This window comes from Camarhynchus parvulus, chromosome 3 (genome assembly GCF_901933205.1).
Source record: "Camarhynchus parvulus chromosome 3, STF_HiC, whole genome shotgun sequence".
Classification (NCBI taxonomy): domain Eukaryota; kingdom Metazoa; phylum Chordata; class Aves; order Passeriformes; family Thraupidae; genus Camarhynchus; species Camarhynchus parvulus.
Window position 1 is genome coordinate 23,847,780 of NC_044573.1, and position 15,273 is coordinate 23,863,052.

Below are 15,273 nucleotides of genomic sequence, written 5' to 3' on the forward strand. Positions count from 1 at the left end.
TTGAGCTCTACTCCCAAAATAAATTCTTCATATTTGAGTCTTTAGAAGGAGAGAGTATTCACAGAAAATTGCCAAAGCATTGAGCATTCCCCTATTTCCCTGTGTTTCTTAGGATTCACTTCCTCGTGGTCAGGTTTAAATACACATGCCATTGTTACTGTACTTGTTCAGTGTTCCTTTTGATTCGTGGAAAACATGTAACTGTTTTCTCTCAGCTGCTTTCCTGCCTCATTCGTGTTTCTTGATTGTGCATGCATGTGATCCTACACTGTTTTCTTGGTACCCTTAAAATACTTGTAGTATTTAAATGGATATTATTTATCATAACTTTTTGTCTCATGAAGAAAAGTAGCTTTCCATAATCTCAAATGGTTCTACTTCTTTTTCTTTTCCCTTGGCTCCTAATTTTAAGTCACTTTTCCCACTTTCTTGCCAGTGCACCCACACTGTACCAAAGCACCTGAGGCATAAATTTTAGCCTACAAAAATATTGCTAGGTTATCTCTAGCTGTAAAGTTCCAATGAGATGCATTTCACATCTTCAAAGAGTTCTCTGATAGTCTAATTGAATCAGCAGTTTATATAATTTATAAATTTGAATGAGGTAAACCCACCATTAATATAGAAAGACTTTCCCATCATGCAGTGGCAAATAAATGTGTGATGTGGGAATCAGGTCTATGATTTAAAGGCTTACCAGCAGTAATTCTTGAATGTCTGTATTCTGCAGTGGAATGAAGTGTGCAATAGTTTCCCTTGGTAATACTCATGCATGCCTCTAACTGCACACATGCTGGTGGAGGTGGAGCTTTTCAGCTTGGGCAAGGCTCTGTGTGAGAATGAGTGTAGCACTTCCTACCCCAGCTGATTCATGCAGTGCTGTGTTTGTGTGTATATATATATCTATATATATTTATGGTGTGAGGTATTATGGACTAGGTAGAAGTAGCAGATAAGATGAATGTATAAAGCAGCTGTGTGATTTGTCTGTAAACTCTCTTTCTGTTAAAGGTAGTCTGCACAAGTAACAGGACTCAGTTAGCAAATATGTTGAGTTTGTCATGCCCCAAACCACATGGAGTGTGTGGCCAGAGTGGCTGTGCTGTTTCACAGCGCAGTTTGTCTGTTTGATCAATATTTTGTTTTTTACCTCAGCTACTGTTTGTAACCCTCTCTGATCAAGTGAAGATTTGTAGTGTGAATCTGCTTTGCTTCTGGTTTTGATATGCAACAAGTGATTCTGTGATCCTTGCAGAGAAATTGTTTTGTACTGATGTAGAATATGTCACTCCCAAGAGCAAAAAAAGTTTGAGTGGTAAAAAGGGCAATTTTTTTCAGTAAAAGCCTGTTCTACAGTATCAAATTCCTAAAAGACTTCAGGAAGATAGGTAGTTCATTTTGACTGTCACCTACTGCCTGAATCCAAAACCTGTTCGAGGATTTATCACAGTATATAGGATGTCTCTGTGCAGGTTGCAGAGTTGCTGGGCTATGCATAGAGCACTATATATGCATATATCCAGGGGTTATGTGAGTGCATATGCCTTTTGTACTTGTACAGCAGGTTAAACATCTATCTAAAACCAGCACAACTCAATTAGCTATCTTCCTGTTTTTGATATGCTGAATGATAGAATTAATTTTTTATTTTGTTCTTGTTTTTGTGTAGTATTGTGACAGTGATATGCAGTGATGAAGGGAGTCATCTTTCAGTTTCCTGTATTAAAAGTGCAGCCTTGTTTTGGCTTAAGCCAGAGTAGAAATAGTGTTGGCAGAGTCAGTGACCTGTAACCCAGACCCTACAGGGTACTGTGGCCCGTTGCTGTGTGGCAGTGCCTTTAGGCAGATCCTTTGTCTGATGCTGCTGTCAGGAGTGAAATCCTGATGCAGTTATTCTCAGTAGGCCCTCAAGAGGACAAGGACTCAGTTGCCAAGTATTATACAAGAAAAAAGGTTTTGATATATGGACAGCTTTTATATTTACATTTGCCTTCAAATGGGGGCTAGCTTCATCTACCTTCATAATGCTCTCCCCTTTCTTTTAATTTTTAATTTTTGGTTTTAATAAAAGGAAAAAAAGCCAGAATCAAAATACTGAAAATTTACCATATATGCGATGAATAAGTGAAGATTTTTGATATTTTACTCACTGCAACAAAAATGGTATTTGGACATGTTGTCTACAAAGCAAAGTACTGAGAGTAGAAGAAAAACTTTGTTGATTTACTTGGGAATGGCATATGTATTAAAATTTGAATAGCTAATGCAAGGTGATGTTATTCCTACACTTTTTTTTTTGTTTGTTTGTTTGTTTTTTTTTCCTTCTGGCTTCAGAATGAATAAATTAAAATGATTTAATTATTTAAAGTAATACATATATTAATATCTCTTTACGCTTTTCAGAGTTCATATGTATAGTTTCTGTAAATTATTATCTCGTTATCTATGTACAGGCATTAAGAAAGTAATGTATCCCGGAAGGTAAATCTCTAACATAGTTGATGGAAAAAAGATGGAAAAAAAATCAGCCTTTAAGTCTTGCACAGACCATCAGAGTGAATGAACTCTTCTTCCTGGTTGTCTTGTCAGGTCTACATAGACAGAAAAGCTTTCTTACCATGTTGGCATGGAGCAGGCATTCTCTTGGATAATATTTTTCTCATTTCCTAATCCCACATCTAGAGCCTTAATGTATCTTGATTGAGTTTATCCAAGAACAGGATATACAAATCCTTTTATTTTCTTTCTCTTTTTTCCCCCCTTTTCTTTCATTTTATTTTCTTCCTACTTCTTCTTTCCTTCCTGCAAAAAATCCAACAAAATTCAGCCCTTCTGTAAGGAGATGCTGTAGAAGATAAATAATTTGTGTTTTATAAGCAGAATCATATGCCATCCTGAGTAGGGGTAGGAGAGTTCTTGTACAATCTGTGCCTTTTCATCTCTGCCAATAAATTTTGAAAAGTTGTTTATCAGCTTTTGAGGATGTGAACTGAATGTTAGAAAATCAGTTTAGATCTCTGAAACTCTGTAGTTATTGTCACATAGTGCAAGAAAATGCCAGTGTAGATCTTAAACATGGACTTTGGATTCTTACAGAAAACATAAGAGCACATTTTTTTGTGTGCTTTGTTCTTCTCATGCTACATTTATTATTTTTTTATATATTAACATTACATTTTCTTAAGGAGAGACAACCATGCAGCTTGTTAACCAACTAGATCAAACAGACCTGTTGCCTATGCTAAAGGAAAGATAATCTTGTTAAAACAAGATATGAGCAGGAGTTTCACAGAAAAAATGGTGAAAATCTTAGTGATGGGAAAAATTATTAATAGCAGCTGTCTCAGGAAAATGGAATATACAAATCTCCCTTTTATTAAAATCAGGTGTAGTAGTTATTCAAGCAGGCTACATGACAGTGTTGCAGGTAGCCTTTGTATTTCTTGAGACAGATAATGGATTTAAAAATTATTTCTTGGGTGCTGTCAGATTAACCATGTACCCTTTTGCTTGTGGTGGTCTGCCAGCCTGGATTTGAGGGTAGAACTAAAATTTCCTTTCTTTCCCACACAGCTCTAAACATATGCACACTTTGGAAAAACCACTAATTGACTTCTGATTCAGCTGATGAGCTGGATGTAACCAGTAATTGGATGTTCATCATGTTGCAAATACCAGTGTCCATGGCACAGTTTTGAGTCTGCTGCTTGCTGCTCCTAATGAGCTGCTCCCAGAAACACCACCCAGGACGGTTGCTCTCACATCCTGCAGCAGCTTGCTGTAGTTGATACAGATGTACACATGACCAAACACAACCTGAGCCCTGTAACAGGATATTTTTCTCATTTGGGAGTATTTGCATTTGAATAGGTGATACAGAAATCAGGTAAAAGGGGAAAAATCTAGTTGAAGTTTATGATACATAAGCCAGCTTTTTCACCACTGCCAGCGTGTTATTGATCTCATGCTTCTGTAGGACCTTCTGTTCTGTAGTGTTGTTACAAACTAGCTTTCAGCGCTGAAAAATGGTTAAAGAGCTATTGTGCTTGCTTTTGCATTTATTCATGTTATATTTAATTTATTAGAATCTATTTATTAATGTAGCACATCATGATTCATAGTACTTATGGAGGTAATCCTTCCTTGCTTTCCACCCACAAGCTCCTAGCTCTCAAAAATCTCCAGAACCAGCTATCAAATAACCCCCACCCATCAAGTTTGGGAAGGTGAACTTTTCTGCTAATTAAAGGTGTGATGGTTTCCATAAAATATTTTTTCTACAGACCTGTGATAAATGTGATATGGTTGTCCAATTGTTTATGACTGACTTATTATCCTGGAAATTGTTATTATCATAACATGCTGCTTGAAAGTATCCAAAAAACCATTTTACATTCTTTTGGAAATAATTTTTATTATTGGACAGTAGGTGTGGCATATTAGTTCTTAATGGCTACACAGTAGTTATTTCTTTGTTTTGTGACCTTCGTTAGAAAAATAATGATGAGGTAGTTTGGGAGGATCACCTGGATAACTGTGTAGGAAAACTGGATAATCCCTTAGAGGCCACATGTATATCCATGCTATCCAGCAGGAATTAAAAGTAGACCTGTTCCCTGTAAACACGAGGCGATCACTACTTTTTTTCCTACCTGAAAAATTGCTCAGATTCATGCTTTAGATTGCAATATGCTGTTTACATGACTTGTAATGCATACAAACTGTTCTTTGGATTTCTTATCCTATTTGAAACTAACAGCAAATATCGAATTGATGTTAGACATTCTAAGTCATCTGAACATTGCAACAGACGTGGTATATGTAAAGCTAATTAATTCAGCTTTGGGAAATGCTTCCTCACTCAAATTGAAAGTGTAACCATGCATAGTCTAGCTCACAAAGTTGATTAAACGGCCTTACTACAGCTTTAGGGGATTAAATATCACAACTAAGTTAGTACAATGAAACGTGGCAAGAAGCCTTATGCAGATGAGCAAATTGGCCAATTGCTAACGTAAGAGACCTCTTCATTCACAGTCTGAATAAACCTGTTCAGATGGTTAGACTTACTGTTTTTCTTTTGTATGAAATTTGGCAGTAATTAGATTTACTCTCTCTCCCCCAAAATCTATACTTATAATTGTTACTGCTGTAGCATCTATCTACCAAATGAGCATTTGAAGTTTTTGCTACAACCATCTAAGCTTAAAGAGACTTATGCACAGCCACCTTTCCTTTGATGTGTGTGGTAAACTTTCTGCTCTTCAGCATTCCCAGCTTTTTATCTGTAGGTTTGAAAATATGTTGTTGATACCTGAAATGTACATATTTTTTAGTCTGAGCATCGAAGAAAAAGGAAAGGAAGGAAAGGAAGAAAGTTTGCAAAGTTTTCTGAAAGTGGGACTTTCTTTGAATACGAAATTCCAATCTCATACTGATCTAATACAATTTAAAAAATATTTTAAAAAACAGTGAAATGGCTGTGACTCTACAAATGTTGTTGGTGGTGATTTGAATGCTTGCATAAGCTGGATACATCTAAGCTGAGGTATGGTTTCAAGCAATTAAGGTAGGAAGTTAATGCACTGTAGCTTTGGGTACTCTGCTGTTTTCATCCAGCATTGGTCTGTGCTGCTCTTGAAAGGAGTCTTGTGTTTTCCCATTATGTCTTCTCAGTCTCCTATTTCTGCTTTTTTCTCTTTCTCTTTTTTTTTTTTTTTTTTTTCCTTTGTAGCAGGCCAAGCAATTGCAGTGGACCTGGATTAAGGGACAAGTAGGTGAATAAAAAACTGATTGCATGGTGTGAGTCAGAGGGTGGTGGTTAAGTGTCCACATTGTGTGTGGAGTCTGGTGGGAATCTCCATGGGGACCTTCTTCAGCAGTGACTAGAGCAGGCCATGTGCTGCACTCTTATCATCTTTGCAGGTGACACAAGAACGAAGGGGGTGGCCAGGTGCTGGGGAAGGGCTGGTATGCAGGGGTTCCTAGAAAGCAGGAGGAGTGCTTTGTCGAGAACACAATGATGTTCAGCAGGGACAAACGCCCCTAGGAGGGGAGAGCTCCTGGCAGGAGCATAAGCTGAGAGCAGGAGGGCTTGGGGGAGCAGCTCTGCAGGAAAGGCCCTGAGGCTGCCCACAGACAACTCCCTGACAAGGAAAGGAGTTGGCCAAGAGCAATCTGGGCTGTATCACCAGGCACATAGCCAGTAGATCTAGGCAAGAGATTATTCCCCCTGATTATTCAGCACCCATTGCATTACATCAAATTCTATTGCATCTAGTTTTAGGTTCCTGATAAAAGGAAAGTTGCTGAAAATTGGAATGCATTTGGCAAAAACCATTATGATGAGCTCTTGCCCTTCTAGGAGAGTCATCTGGAATTGACCTTTCTCAATTTGGAGAAGAGGTGGACTCCCAGTTCCTGTGGGGGTTATAGACCAGGAGATGGAGTTGAACTCTCGACAGTGACTAAATTGAAACAGGAGTGATTCAGATTAATTAAATACGTGTAGAAGCTTTTCTCCATTACTGGGGGATGGAGAGCTTATGTGGTCTTTTGTCTTCAGAGATTTTCAATTACTGAGTACCAGGGACTGACCTCACAGCTGAGCCTATTTTGAAATATAGTTTTTGCAAGGGACCTCCTGAGGCCTCTTCCAGCCTGAATTACTCTGTTTCCATGATTTTTGGTAGAATTTCCAGATTCCAACTCTAACTGGAAAGAGTGCTGTCAGCATTTTGGTGGCAATAGAGGGATAACTTCCTCCTTTCTTTTAATACTGAAGATTTACTTCTCCTCCCTGAAGATAGTCTTCAATGTTTAAACTAATCTCTCTTACTCTTGCAGTATACAAGGAGAGCACATGGGGGATTATTTTGATTTAGTTAAGGGAGAGTAGTATGTCCAAGGAATTGACCTTGCTTTGCTAGCTGATGGTTAACCATACAGTTTTTGGAGCTGCATTTAAACTTTTAAATGTCTTTCAGGACTTTAAAAAAAGAAATTTTTATTAAATGGGAGTATTGTATTTCTAGAGACTTGCCCTCAGTTTATTTTCATTTTAGTTGCAGAAACAAGCAATTCTTCCTCATTGCAAGCTTGACTCATCACATAATTGTAGACAGAGATACTGTATACAAAGTTTAGGTGGCAGGTGTAGGGGTATAGAATATAAGAAAATAAAGATAGTGTAGAAAGTAATCTTACCCCTAAGGAGTTGCAGCTGGGCCAGTTATCAAAGATTAGGAACAGGCCTGACTTTACCAGGCCACAGCTGTAACCCATGAGAAGAAGAGTGCTATAAAAGAGTGGGGTGGCTGGTTGGGAAGGGCACTGGAGTCAGTTGGCTACTTTGTGAAGAAGAAAGGATCAGTGCTCTGAGGAGCTGCCCACGAGAAACACCAAGAAGGTATGAAACTTTTGTGATAAGGAGACAACAGTCTGGAACCCCTGCAATAAGATGACAACAGGCATGGACAGTTTTCTTCTTAGGCTCTCTAATACTACAATTTTCTAATAGTAAATCCCACAAATTAAATGGAAGAGGGAAAAAAGTGTGTTCATGCTGTTTAAAAGTGGTGATGCATATGTAAAATGAGTGAGGGTTGCAGTTTTCTTTCTGGTATCCATTGCTTAATGGTGTCAGTTAAGTCTCATTTATATCAGATGGGAAGGTTTCAGTGCTGTCCCTGAAAGTATCACCACCAGATCACTCTGATATTCAGGATCACTGTAATTGTTTACTACTGATGATTAGAAAGCCCACATATAATAACTAGACCACAAGTTTTAAAAGCTCATTGGCGATGCCTGCTTTTGCTCACTAGGATTTTTCTTCTAAATAATGAAATATTTCTTGTAAACTGGGAGAAGTGCCACAAAACAGCATTATCTTAAATTTTGCCCAAGGCCTAAAGGGAAGTGTGTAATTTTCAAAATGTGATTGTGTGTATGTATGGAGTATTCATCTTTGGAGCCATACCTAAGAGTTCAAAATTATATTTAGCTGAGCAATTTTAAATTGATTTTTTTTTTGATCCCTCTAATCATGGAACAATGAGGTCTATGTATGTCATCACCATATTGCTACATAAAAATATTTACTCACGCTGAGATATTGCTCTTCTTCCCTTCCCGCGTGCTGAAATGTGCTTAGCTTGGTGCTACTTTATGATTTCCTGTAGGTACCTTCTGTTTCACTCCTTTTGATAGAAATAATCTCTTCTTGGATGGCAAATGAAATTCACATGTGCTGTAAATCAAGTCAAAGATGTGAAGAGATCTCTAAAAGTTTTGCAAGGTTGTTGCCACTTTCCTTCTAATGGGTAGTAAGGCTTGATAATTGCAAAAACCTGCTTCAAAAGCAGCTCTCTGGAGGTTTCTTCAGATGCAGAATTCTTTGTGTTGCCATCAAGCAAACTTAGCTTCCTCCCTTCTTTATGCTGTCCAGTTTCCTTTCCTGGTGCATGTTTGTATAATTGCTGGGACAAATTATTACTTATTTTACTAAATCCTACTGTGAACATTGGTTTTATATTTTAATGCTGAAGCAGGAAATGGTAGCATTTTCCTGATGGTAAATTGTGTTGAGTAGATGGAACTGTTCTGTGTCTGGCCATGGTTTGTTCTACTTATTACCCAGCTTGTCAGATCATCCTGTGTAAAACATCTGTTTTATTTCTAAAAATACAACAAAAAAATTTACGTTGTTTCATATTTATGTTCAGAGTGTTTTATGAGATGGGTCTAAGAGACATTTGGTTTCAGCTTCAGGCTATTGGATCAACATTTTCATGTCTAATGTAAGATGAGTGAAATAAATTTGCTTAAAGGTGGTGGGTTTCTTCTTAATTTTTAAAATTTAAATTATTACTTGAGGAAGATATTGAGATGAGCATAGGTGTCTAAAGCCATTTTAAACTCTGGAATATCATCTCTGGCTTCCTGCAACAACTTTAAGATGGTCCATATGGTCCTTGTGTTTTGTGCCTTATCTGCAGTCAGATGTTTTTGATGTTGACCAAACTTGTGTTTGGATGCCTAAATTACTTAGGAATAAAGCCCTGAACCCAAGGTAACTGGAAGAAATATTAATGCTTGAACCTGGCAATCAAAATGTAGCTTGTAATGGTCACTTACTGTAATAAACAGTTGTAGAAATTAATTGCTGGAAACATTGGTGTGGTATAACCCCAACTAGCAACAAAACACCACACAGCTGTTGGCTCACTACCCCAGGTGGGATGGGGGAGAGAATTGAAATTAAAAAACAAAGGAAACCAAGGAATTAATTCAGTGCTTCACATGGGTAGGCAGGTGTTCATCCATCCCCAGGACAGCCGGGGTCTGTTACACACAACAATGACTTGGGAAGGCAAAACATCATCACTCCAAATGTCCCCACTTCCCTCTTCTGTCCCCAGCTTTATATGCTGATCATGATGCCATGTGGTATCCTCTGGGTCAGTTGGGGTCAGCTGTCCTGGCTGTGTCCCCTCCCAGCTCCTTGTGCCTCCCCAGCCTCCTCATTGATGGGGTGAGGAGTAGAAATGGCCTTGGCTCTGGATAAGCTCTGCTCAACACTAACAAAAGCATCCCTGTGTTATCAACAAATACAAAACACAGCCCTATACCAGCCACCTTGAAGAAAATGAACCCTATCCCAGCACAAACGTAAACCTTTTAATATGAATTTCTGTTTTTTAATTAACTATTTGCCTAATTAAAAAATGCTTCACCTTGGCATAGATTTCTTTTAAGATTTATTTACTGTCAGTACTACAGATGCCAAAATAATTCTGACTTGAGTTATAGTTTGACTTGAACCCGTACATATGCCTGGTGAGGCTGTGGGTTGTCAAGTGAGATGGGTGAAATTCTTGTTTTCATTTTTGTTTTCTTGCTCTTTTTCTCCACAAAACATGCCAAAACAGGGAAGGGGATGGGGGTGTCTATAGCAAGATAGACTTAAAGTGGAGTTGGATTTATCAGGATATGTTGTTATATCACTTTTGTGAAAAGAACTATTAGAAGTGGAATGAACTACACACAGGCATGATTAAAAAAAGTAGTAGTGTTGCATTTGGAGAGAACTGTGGTTGCTATGAGGATGCAGGCAGGCTTCAATTTGAAATAGTCTTTGTAGGTTGGTTGTAAAAATGGTTATTATTAGTAGAGAGGGTGAGGTCCTCTGTTGTAGGTAGTTACATGAAATACTATTTCATGCTGAGGTTCTGTTGTTGAGTTTCTGAGAGACATTTTGTAAACTACACTTGTTTTTGCAGGTGATGGATAATTTACCAGGTAGAAAGTTGCCAAATCTTAAAGAAGTTTTTAAAGGGTCTGTTATTTTGCATCCATTATTCAGAGAGACTTTTTGCCCTTTTTGGGAAGCTGGAGAAAGTACAGATTCAAGTTCCACATGTCCCAGAAATCCACTAGGAAGGCAGATTTAAGCCATCAAGAATCCCAGGGTAGCTCTTTTGGAGAGCCTGCCATTGTGTGACATGTTAGCAAGCAATGGGAACATTGCCCTTCAATTCTATATGTGACTCTTTCTAGTGTCTGCTTTTATTTCTCACTGTCTTACTTAAAATAGAAACAACTTTAAATCTTATTTAAATATGCAAATTCACTGCATTTGTTGCCAGTATGGAAGAAGGTTTACATAGTGGAAGACATTAGACTTTTTCAATTTTTTAGACTGATTTTGCGGTCTTGGACTTCAATTATGTTTAGTAAATTTCAGTCCACAGAAAGTGTGCTTTTCTCCAGGACTTCTGTAAAAGTTTTAGTACTAGTAATATTGGCAAGAGAACGTCAAATCCAAAACTGGTCAACAAGCAAGAGAAAAAAACAGAGGAAAGAAGATGAAAAAAGAATGAGTAATGTTGACAGGATTGTTCTTAAACTGTGTGAAAGACATCAATGCGTAGTACAGAGGAGAGGAGCATGATTTTTTAAAGGGTTGAAGTAGAAGTGTATAATTCAAAATACTTAACATTCTGTCAAGTTACATAAACTGTAGTCTTGTTAAACTCTTCTTTGAAATACTAAAGGAGGTTGCTAAGGGGTGGGGGGATGTCAAACGAAATGGCTGCAGTGATGTTATGCAACAGAGTTAATTTCGACCTACGCTCTGCTTCTCTGCAGAAGAAGTTGAAGAAGAGTCTGAAACTACAATTGAGGTTGATTTGACTGATAAACAGAAACATCAGTTGAAGCACAGAGAGCTTTTCCTTTCTCGCCAGTATGAGTCGCTACCAGCAACGCATATCAGGTAAGAAGTAGTAAATACAATTTATCTGTGTGTTCTGCTGGGTGGATTGCCTGCCCATAGCCCATTTGCTGGACTGCTTCAGCCTTGCAAAAGGGTGTCACTGATCTTAGCTGAGTTGGGCCAGATTGCCCCATGAACTGCTTTGGAAGCACCTCTGTTTTTTCCTTCTGTTACTTGACATTTGAGCCTTAGAAGGGACAAGAGTCTCAGAGCTCTAGCTTGGCAATTGATAGCATCAGTTGATAGTTCAGTGGAAAGTCAGTCTGTTACTGCTTTGGAAGAGCTAATTTTTTTTTAGTTATTCTGCTGGCCAAAGGAAGCTTGACCATTTTGTCTGGCCTGGAAAACAGCAGATGGGTTTGGAAAGGAGGCAGTGACTCATTGGTCAGATCTGCAGTTTAGGGCTACATGCATGTAAAATCACTACATGTGAAGAAGTCATGACTGAGTTTGGCTAAATGTCGCAGAAGCATTTCAAGTGTTGTTTTAAATTGCCTTTAATGGTAATGTAGGAAGAGGCTTGCAAAAGCTCGAAAAGTGTTTGTCAACTTCTTTCTGTAAGTGATGTAGGTGCTCACATCATCTTCTATTTAGCAGTCAGGAAAACTTTTTGTGTTGGAATGAGGGGATGATGAATCTAGAAATGGAAAAGAAATAGCACAGTGATGGGGAGAGTCTAATTTAGTGAGAAAAAATGCATTCTTACATTGCATTCTTAAGGAGTTTTCATTTCCTTATTACATCTAGCTTCCCCCAGCTATTTCAGACCATAAGTGTCTAGAAGTTGCCAAAAAAAAGGTACATATTGTCCAACGGAAGAAGCACATTGTATGTGTATATTTATTTTCTCTCTTATTAGCAAATCACAAAGTCATGGAATATTCTGTGTTGGAATGGACCCACAAGCATCACTGAGTCTAGCTCCTGGCCCTGCACAGCACCATCTCCAAGAATCCCACCATGTGCCTGAGAGCATTGTCCAAACACTTCAAGCTCAGGCTTGGTGCTGCAAGCACTGCCCTGGAGAGCCTCTTTTGGTGCCCAGCCACCCTCTGGGTGAAGAACCTTTTTCTAATATCCAACATCAACCTCTCTTGATACAATTCAGGCCATTCCTTTGGGTCCTGTCACTGGGCACCACAGAGATGAGAGATTGATTATCTCTCTTGCTGACAACACAAAAACTGGAAGCTGGAAATTTTTGTATTAATTTCTTGTGCTTTATTCAGCTCCTTCTACTGACTTTGAGAAAGTCATTTAACTGTCAGTTTTCTGCTGCTCCAACTATACCATGGAGATAATAATCCTGTGCAGTTTCTTTTACTTACTTTGACATTTGGATATTGAAATAAGGTATTCTCCTTGCCGAGGGAAGATTACATAGAAGAAGTATTCTAAATGTCTTCTCACCTCACAACTCAGGGAGCAAATACAATAGAGGTTCTCCAGTACATAGTTCACAAAGAAGGCAGAAAAGCACGTGAATTCATAGTACATGCCACACAGCAGAGCAGGCAAAAGCAGAGTGATAACTTGCATCTGCTTTTCAGAACAGATGAATGTTGTAGGACTGTGCTGTCACGTGTTACTTAGACCTTTAGCAGACAAATTCTGGAACAAGCTTGATGTTTCAATGTTTTAAAACTCTGTTTTCAAAAGAAACCAGGCAAATACACTGTAAGGTATTCCTGGTATTCCTTACTTAGGTCTTTAACTTACTTGTGTTCACATTCTGTGATTCTCAGTAGTTTTCTTAACTTGTAATAATTTGCTGATCCTCAAAAGAGGATATAAATATTGAGGAAGTGGCACTCCTCTAGCTTTCTTCCATCAGTACTCCAGAATACTCAAGGATGCAGATATCACAGGTTTCTGGGTGTCTGTTTTAGTGTTTGATGTCTGTTACGGTGTTTTTTTTTTTTCCCTGTCATCTATTTTGGATTTTACTTATTGAAACTTTGTCTGCTACCTTGTGTCCTATCATTACTTCTCTGAAAGGAGCCTGGTGCCATCTTAGTTATCAATCCTTTCATTATCTAATTGAACAAAGCAGTAGAATTTCTCCCTTTAGTTGTCATACCTTAAGAGTGAACAAATCCAGTTTAATATCAGCTGCAGACATGTTGAAAGTGTGTTTTTTTCCCTCAGGGTCAGCAACTGGGGGATACCCCCTGTAACCAGCTGTCTGCTGGACTTTGTATCACTCACCACAGCCTTTCCAGTCTGGTGGTTTTTTCCAAGCTTATTGTCTACTTGTCTAGTCCATATGTTTCCAATCTTCTTGAAGGGCGCTGGGGCACTGCAGGTCTTGCTGAAGTCAGGTTCAATGACATTCTCTGGTTTGCCATGTTGGTTGCCTCCATATAGAAAGGTAGGAGATATTTGTGCAATCAAAGCCAGGGTAGCTGCATGATATTGGCCTTTGCTCTAAGCACTTACAGTTTTAGCCCTTAGGAAAAACTGGTTTTACAGGAGTAAATGGTACAATGGTATAAGGTGGAGATAGGAGGTTGGAAATTGGTTCTCTCCAGAGTAAGAACGCAAAAACTCAACCCCTCTGGAAGGGAGAGGAGAAAGTTCAAGTTGATTTTAAGAGACTGGAGGAGGTTTTTGACAGCTACAGATCTTGACCTTTTCCCGAGATCTTCAGCCAAGAAAAGTATCTGAGACTAACTGCATTTTTGTTGAAATTGAAGGAGTAAAAGAATTTTACTTAGTATGGTTTTATTTAGCTTTTACGTATAAAGTTTTACTGCTTTTGTTTTGTCTTTCTTCTTTTCTTAACTTTACCCTTTTTATGTTTTTGAAACTGAATGGTAGAGGAAATTACTACTACTGTCACTAAGGTTGCTTTTGTTGTAGTTCACAATTCCAAATACAGTGATGTCTCATTTATACACCTGTTGACATTACTTTGTAGTTGAAGCTCCAGAGTAACTACCTGGCAGTAATTTATTGGGTTGGATTTCTTTGATGTGCATGCCTGATTCTGGAGCTTTTTGATCTGCAGCTCTGGATTTTGAATAATTCTGTTGCAATCTGTTTGTTCTTGTATTAGTGAAATACACTTTCATCCCTCATTCTGATAGTTTTATTTTGTTATATATACATTATATGTAACTGGTTTGATATGTAATTTGTTTTGTTAGAAACGCTGGGATTTTTTTAGACTTCATCTTGTCTCTCCTTTAAATTAGTTGTCACTATGCCATTTCAGGGAGCAGCAAAAGTTTTGGCATAAAAACCCCTGGAGAGCCAGATTTAGAAAATAATTAGAAGTGCATAGTGTAGTAATTAAGTGTGGCAATGGTGCTTTGTGTGCAGAGTTCTTGCAGTGGAATGTGTTTCAGAAGGTGGAATTACCTAGCTTGTTCTGGAGTCATGGTGTGTGGCACGGAACAAGCTCAAGTATCAGTCTGGGGATCAAAGACAAGGCTGGTTACCTTCCTACCTACTTGTCAAGTTACAAGGGAAATTAGTGCCTCTTCTGTCTGCTCAAATGTGTGCAGTCAGTGACACCCCTCCAGTGGATTATCTCCTTCCTTCCTAATCCCTGCATGCTGCAGGGGCAGTTTTGCTGGGCTCTGTAATCCCAGTGTCCTTGTCACAGCTGTCCTGCCTGCTGGACTCCCTGTGCCACTCTCCTTCATTAATGTCACACAGGGAATGCACCCAGGGTTGGTGCAGGTGGCTCCTGTTTGCATCCCAGAGAGGGGCTGAGTTCAGCCAGTGCTGGGTACTTGGGCTCTCAGAGGTTTGAGCATTACCAAATACAGCATTTTGGAAAGGTGTGAAAAGTTACAGGGGAAAGAATGGTGGAAGGTGTCACAAAGTTGAAATTATCTGCCAGTGTTGCAAAATTCACCATAAAACTTAGCATGTGGTAAAAGTGGGTTCTTGCGTAAAAATCTGCAAATGGTTATCTTGTTGGAGATGCACTGGGTTATGAGCTTTGAACTTTAAAATTTTTTTCCTTCTTAATCTCTCAAGAGTTA

At 38.6% G+C, this 15,273-nt stretch overlaps 1 protein-coding gene across 3 annotated transcripts in view; it reads left to right on the plus strand.

Moving 5' to 3' along the window:
- Window positions 1-15,273, plus strand: part of MTA3 (metastasis associated 1 family member 3) — a 139,892-nt gene that overhangs the window by 12,081 nt on the left and 112,538 nt on the right. For all 3 annotated transcript variants that reach the window (XM_030946551.1, XM_030946550.1, XM_030946552.1), the window contains exon 4: window positions 11,152-11,278. In XM_030946551.1, the coding sequence (XP_030802411.1) occupies window positions 11,152-11,278 (127 nt within the window). The remainder of the gene's footprint in view (window positions 1-11,151; window positions 11,279-15,273) is intronic.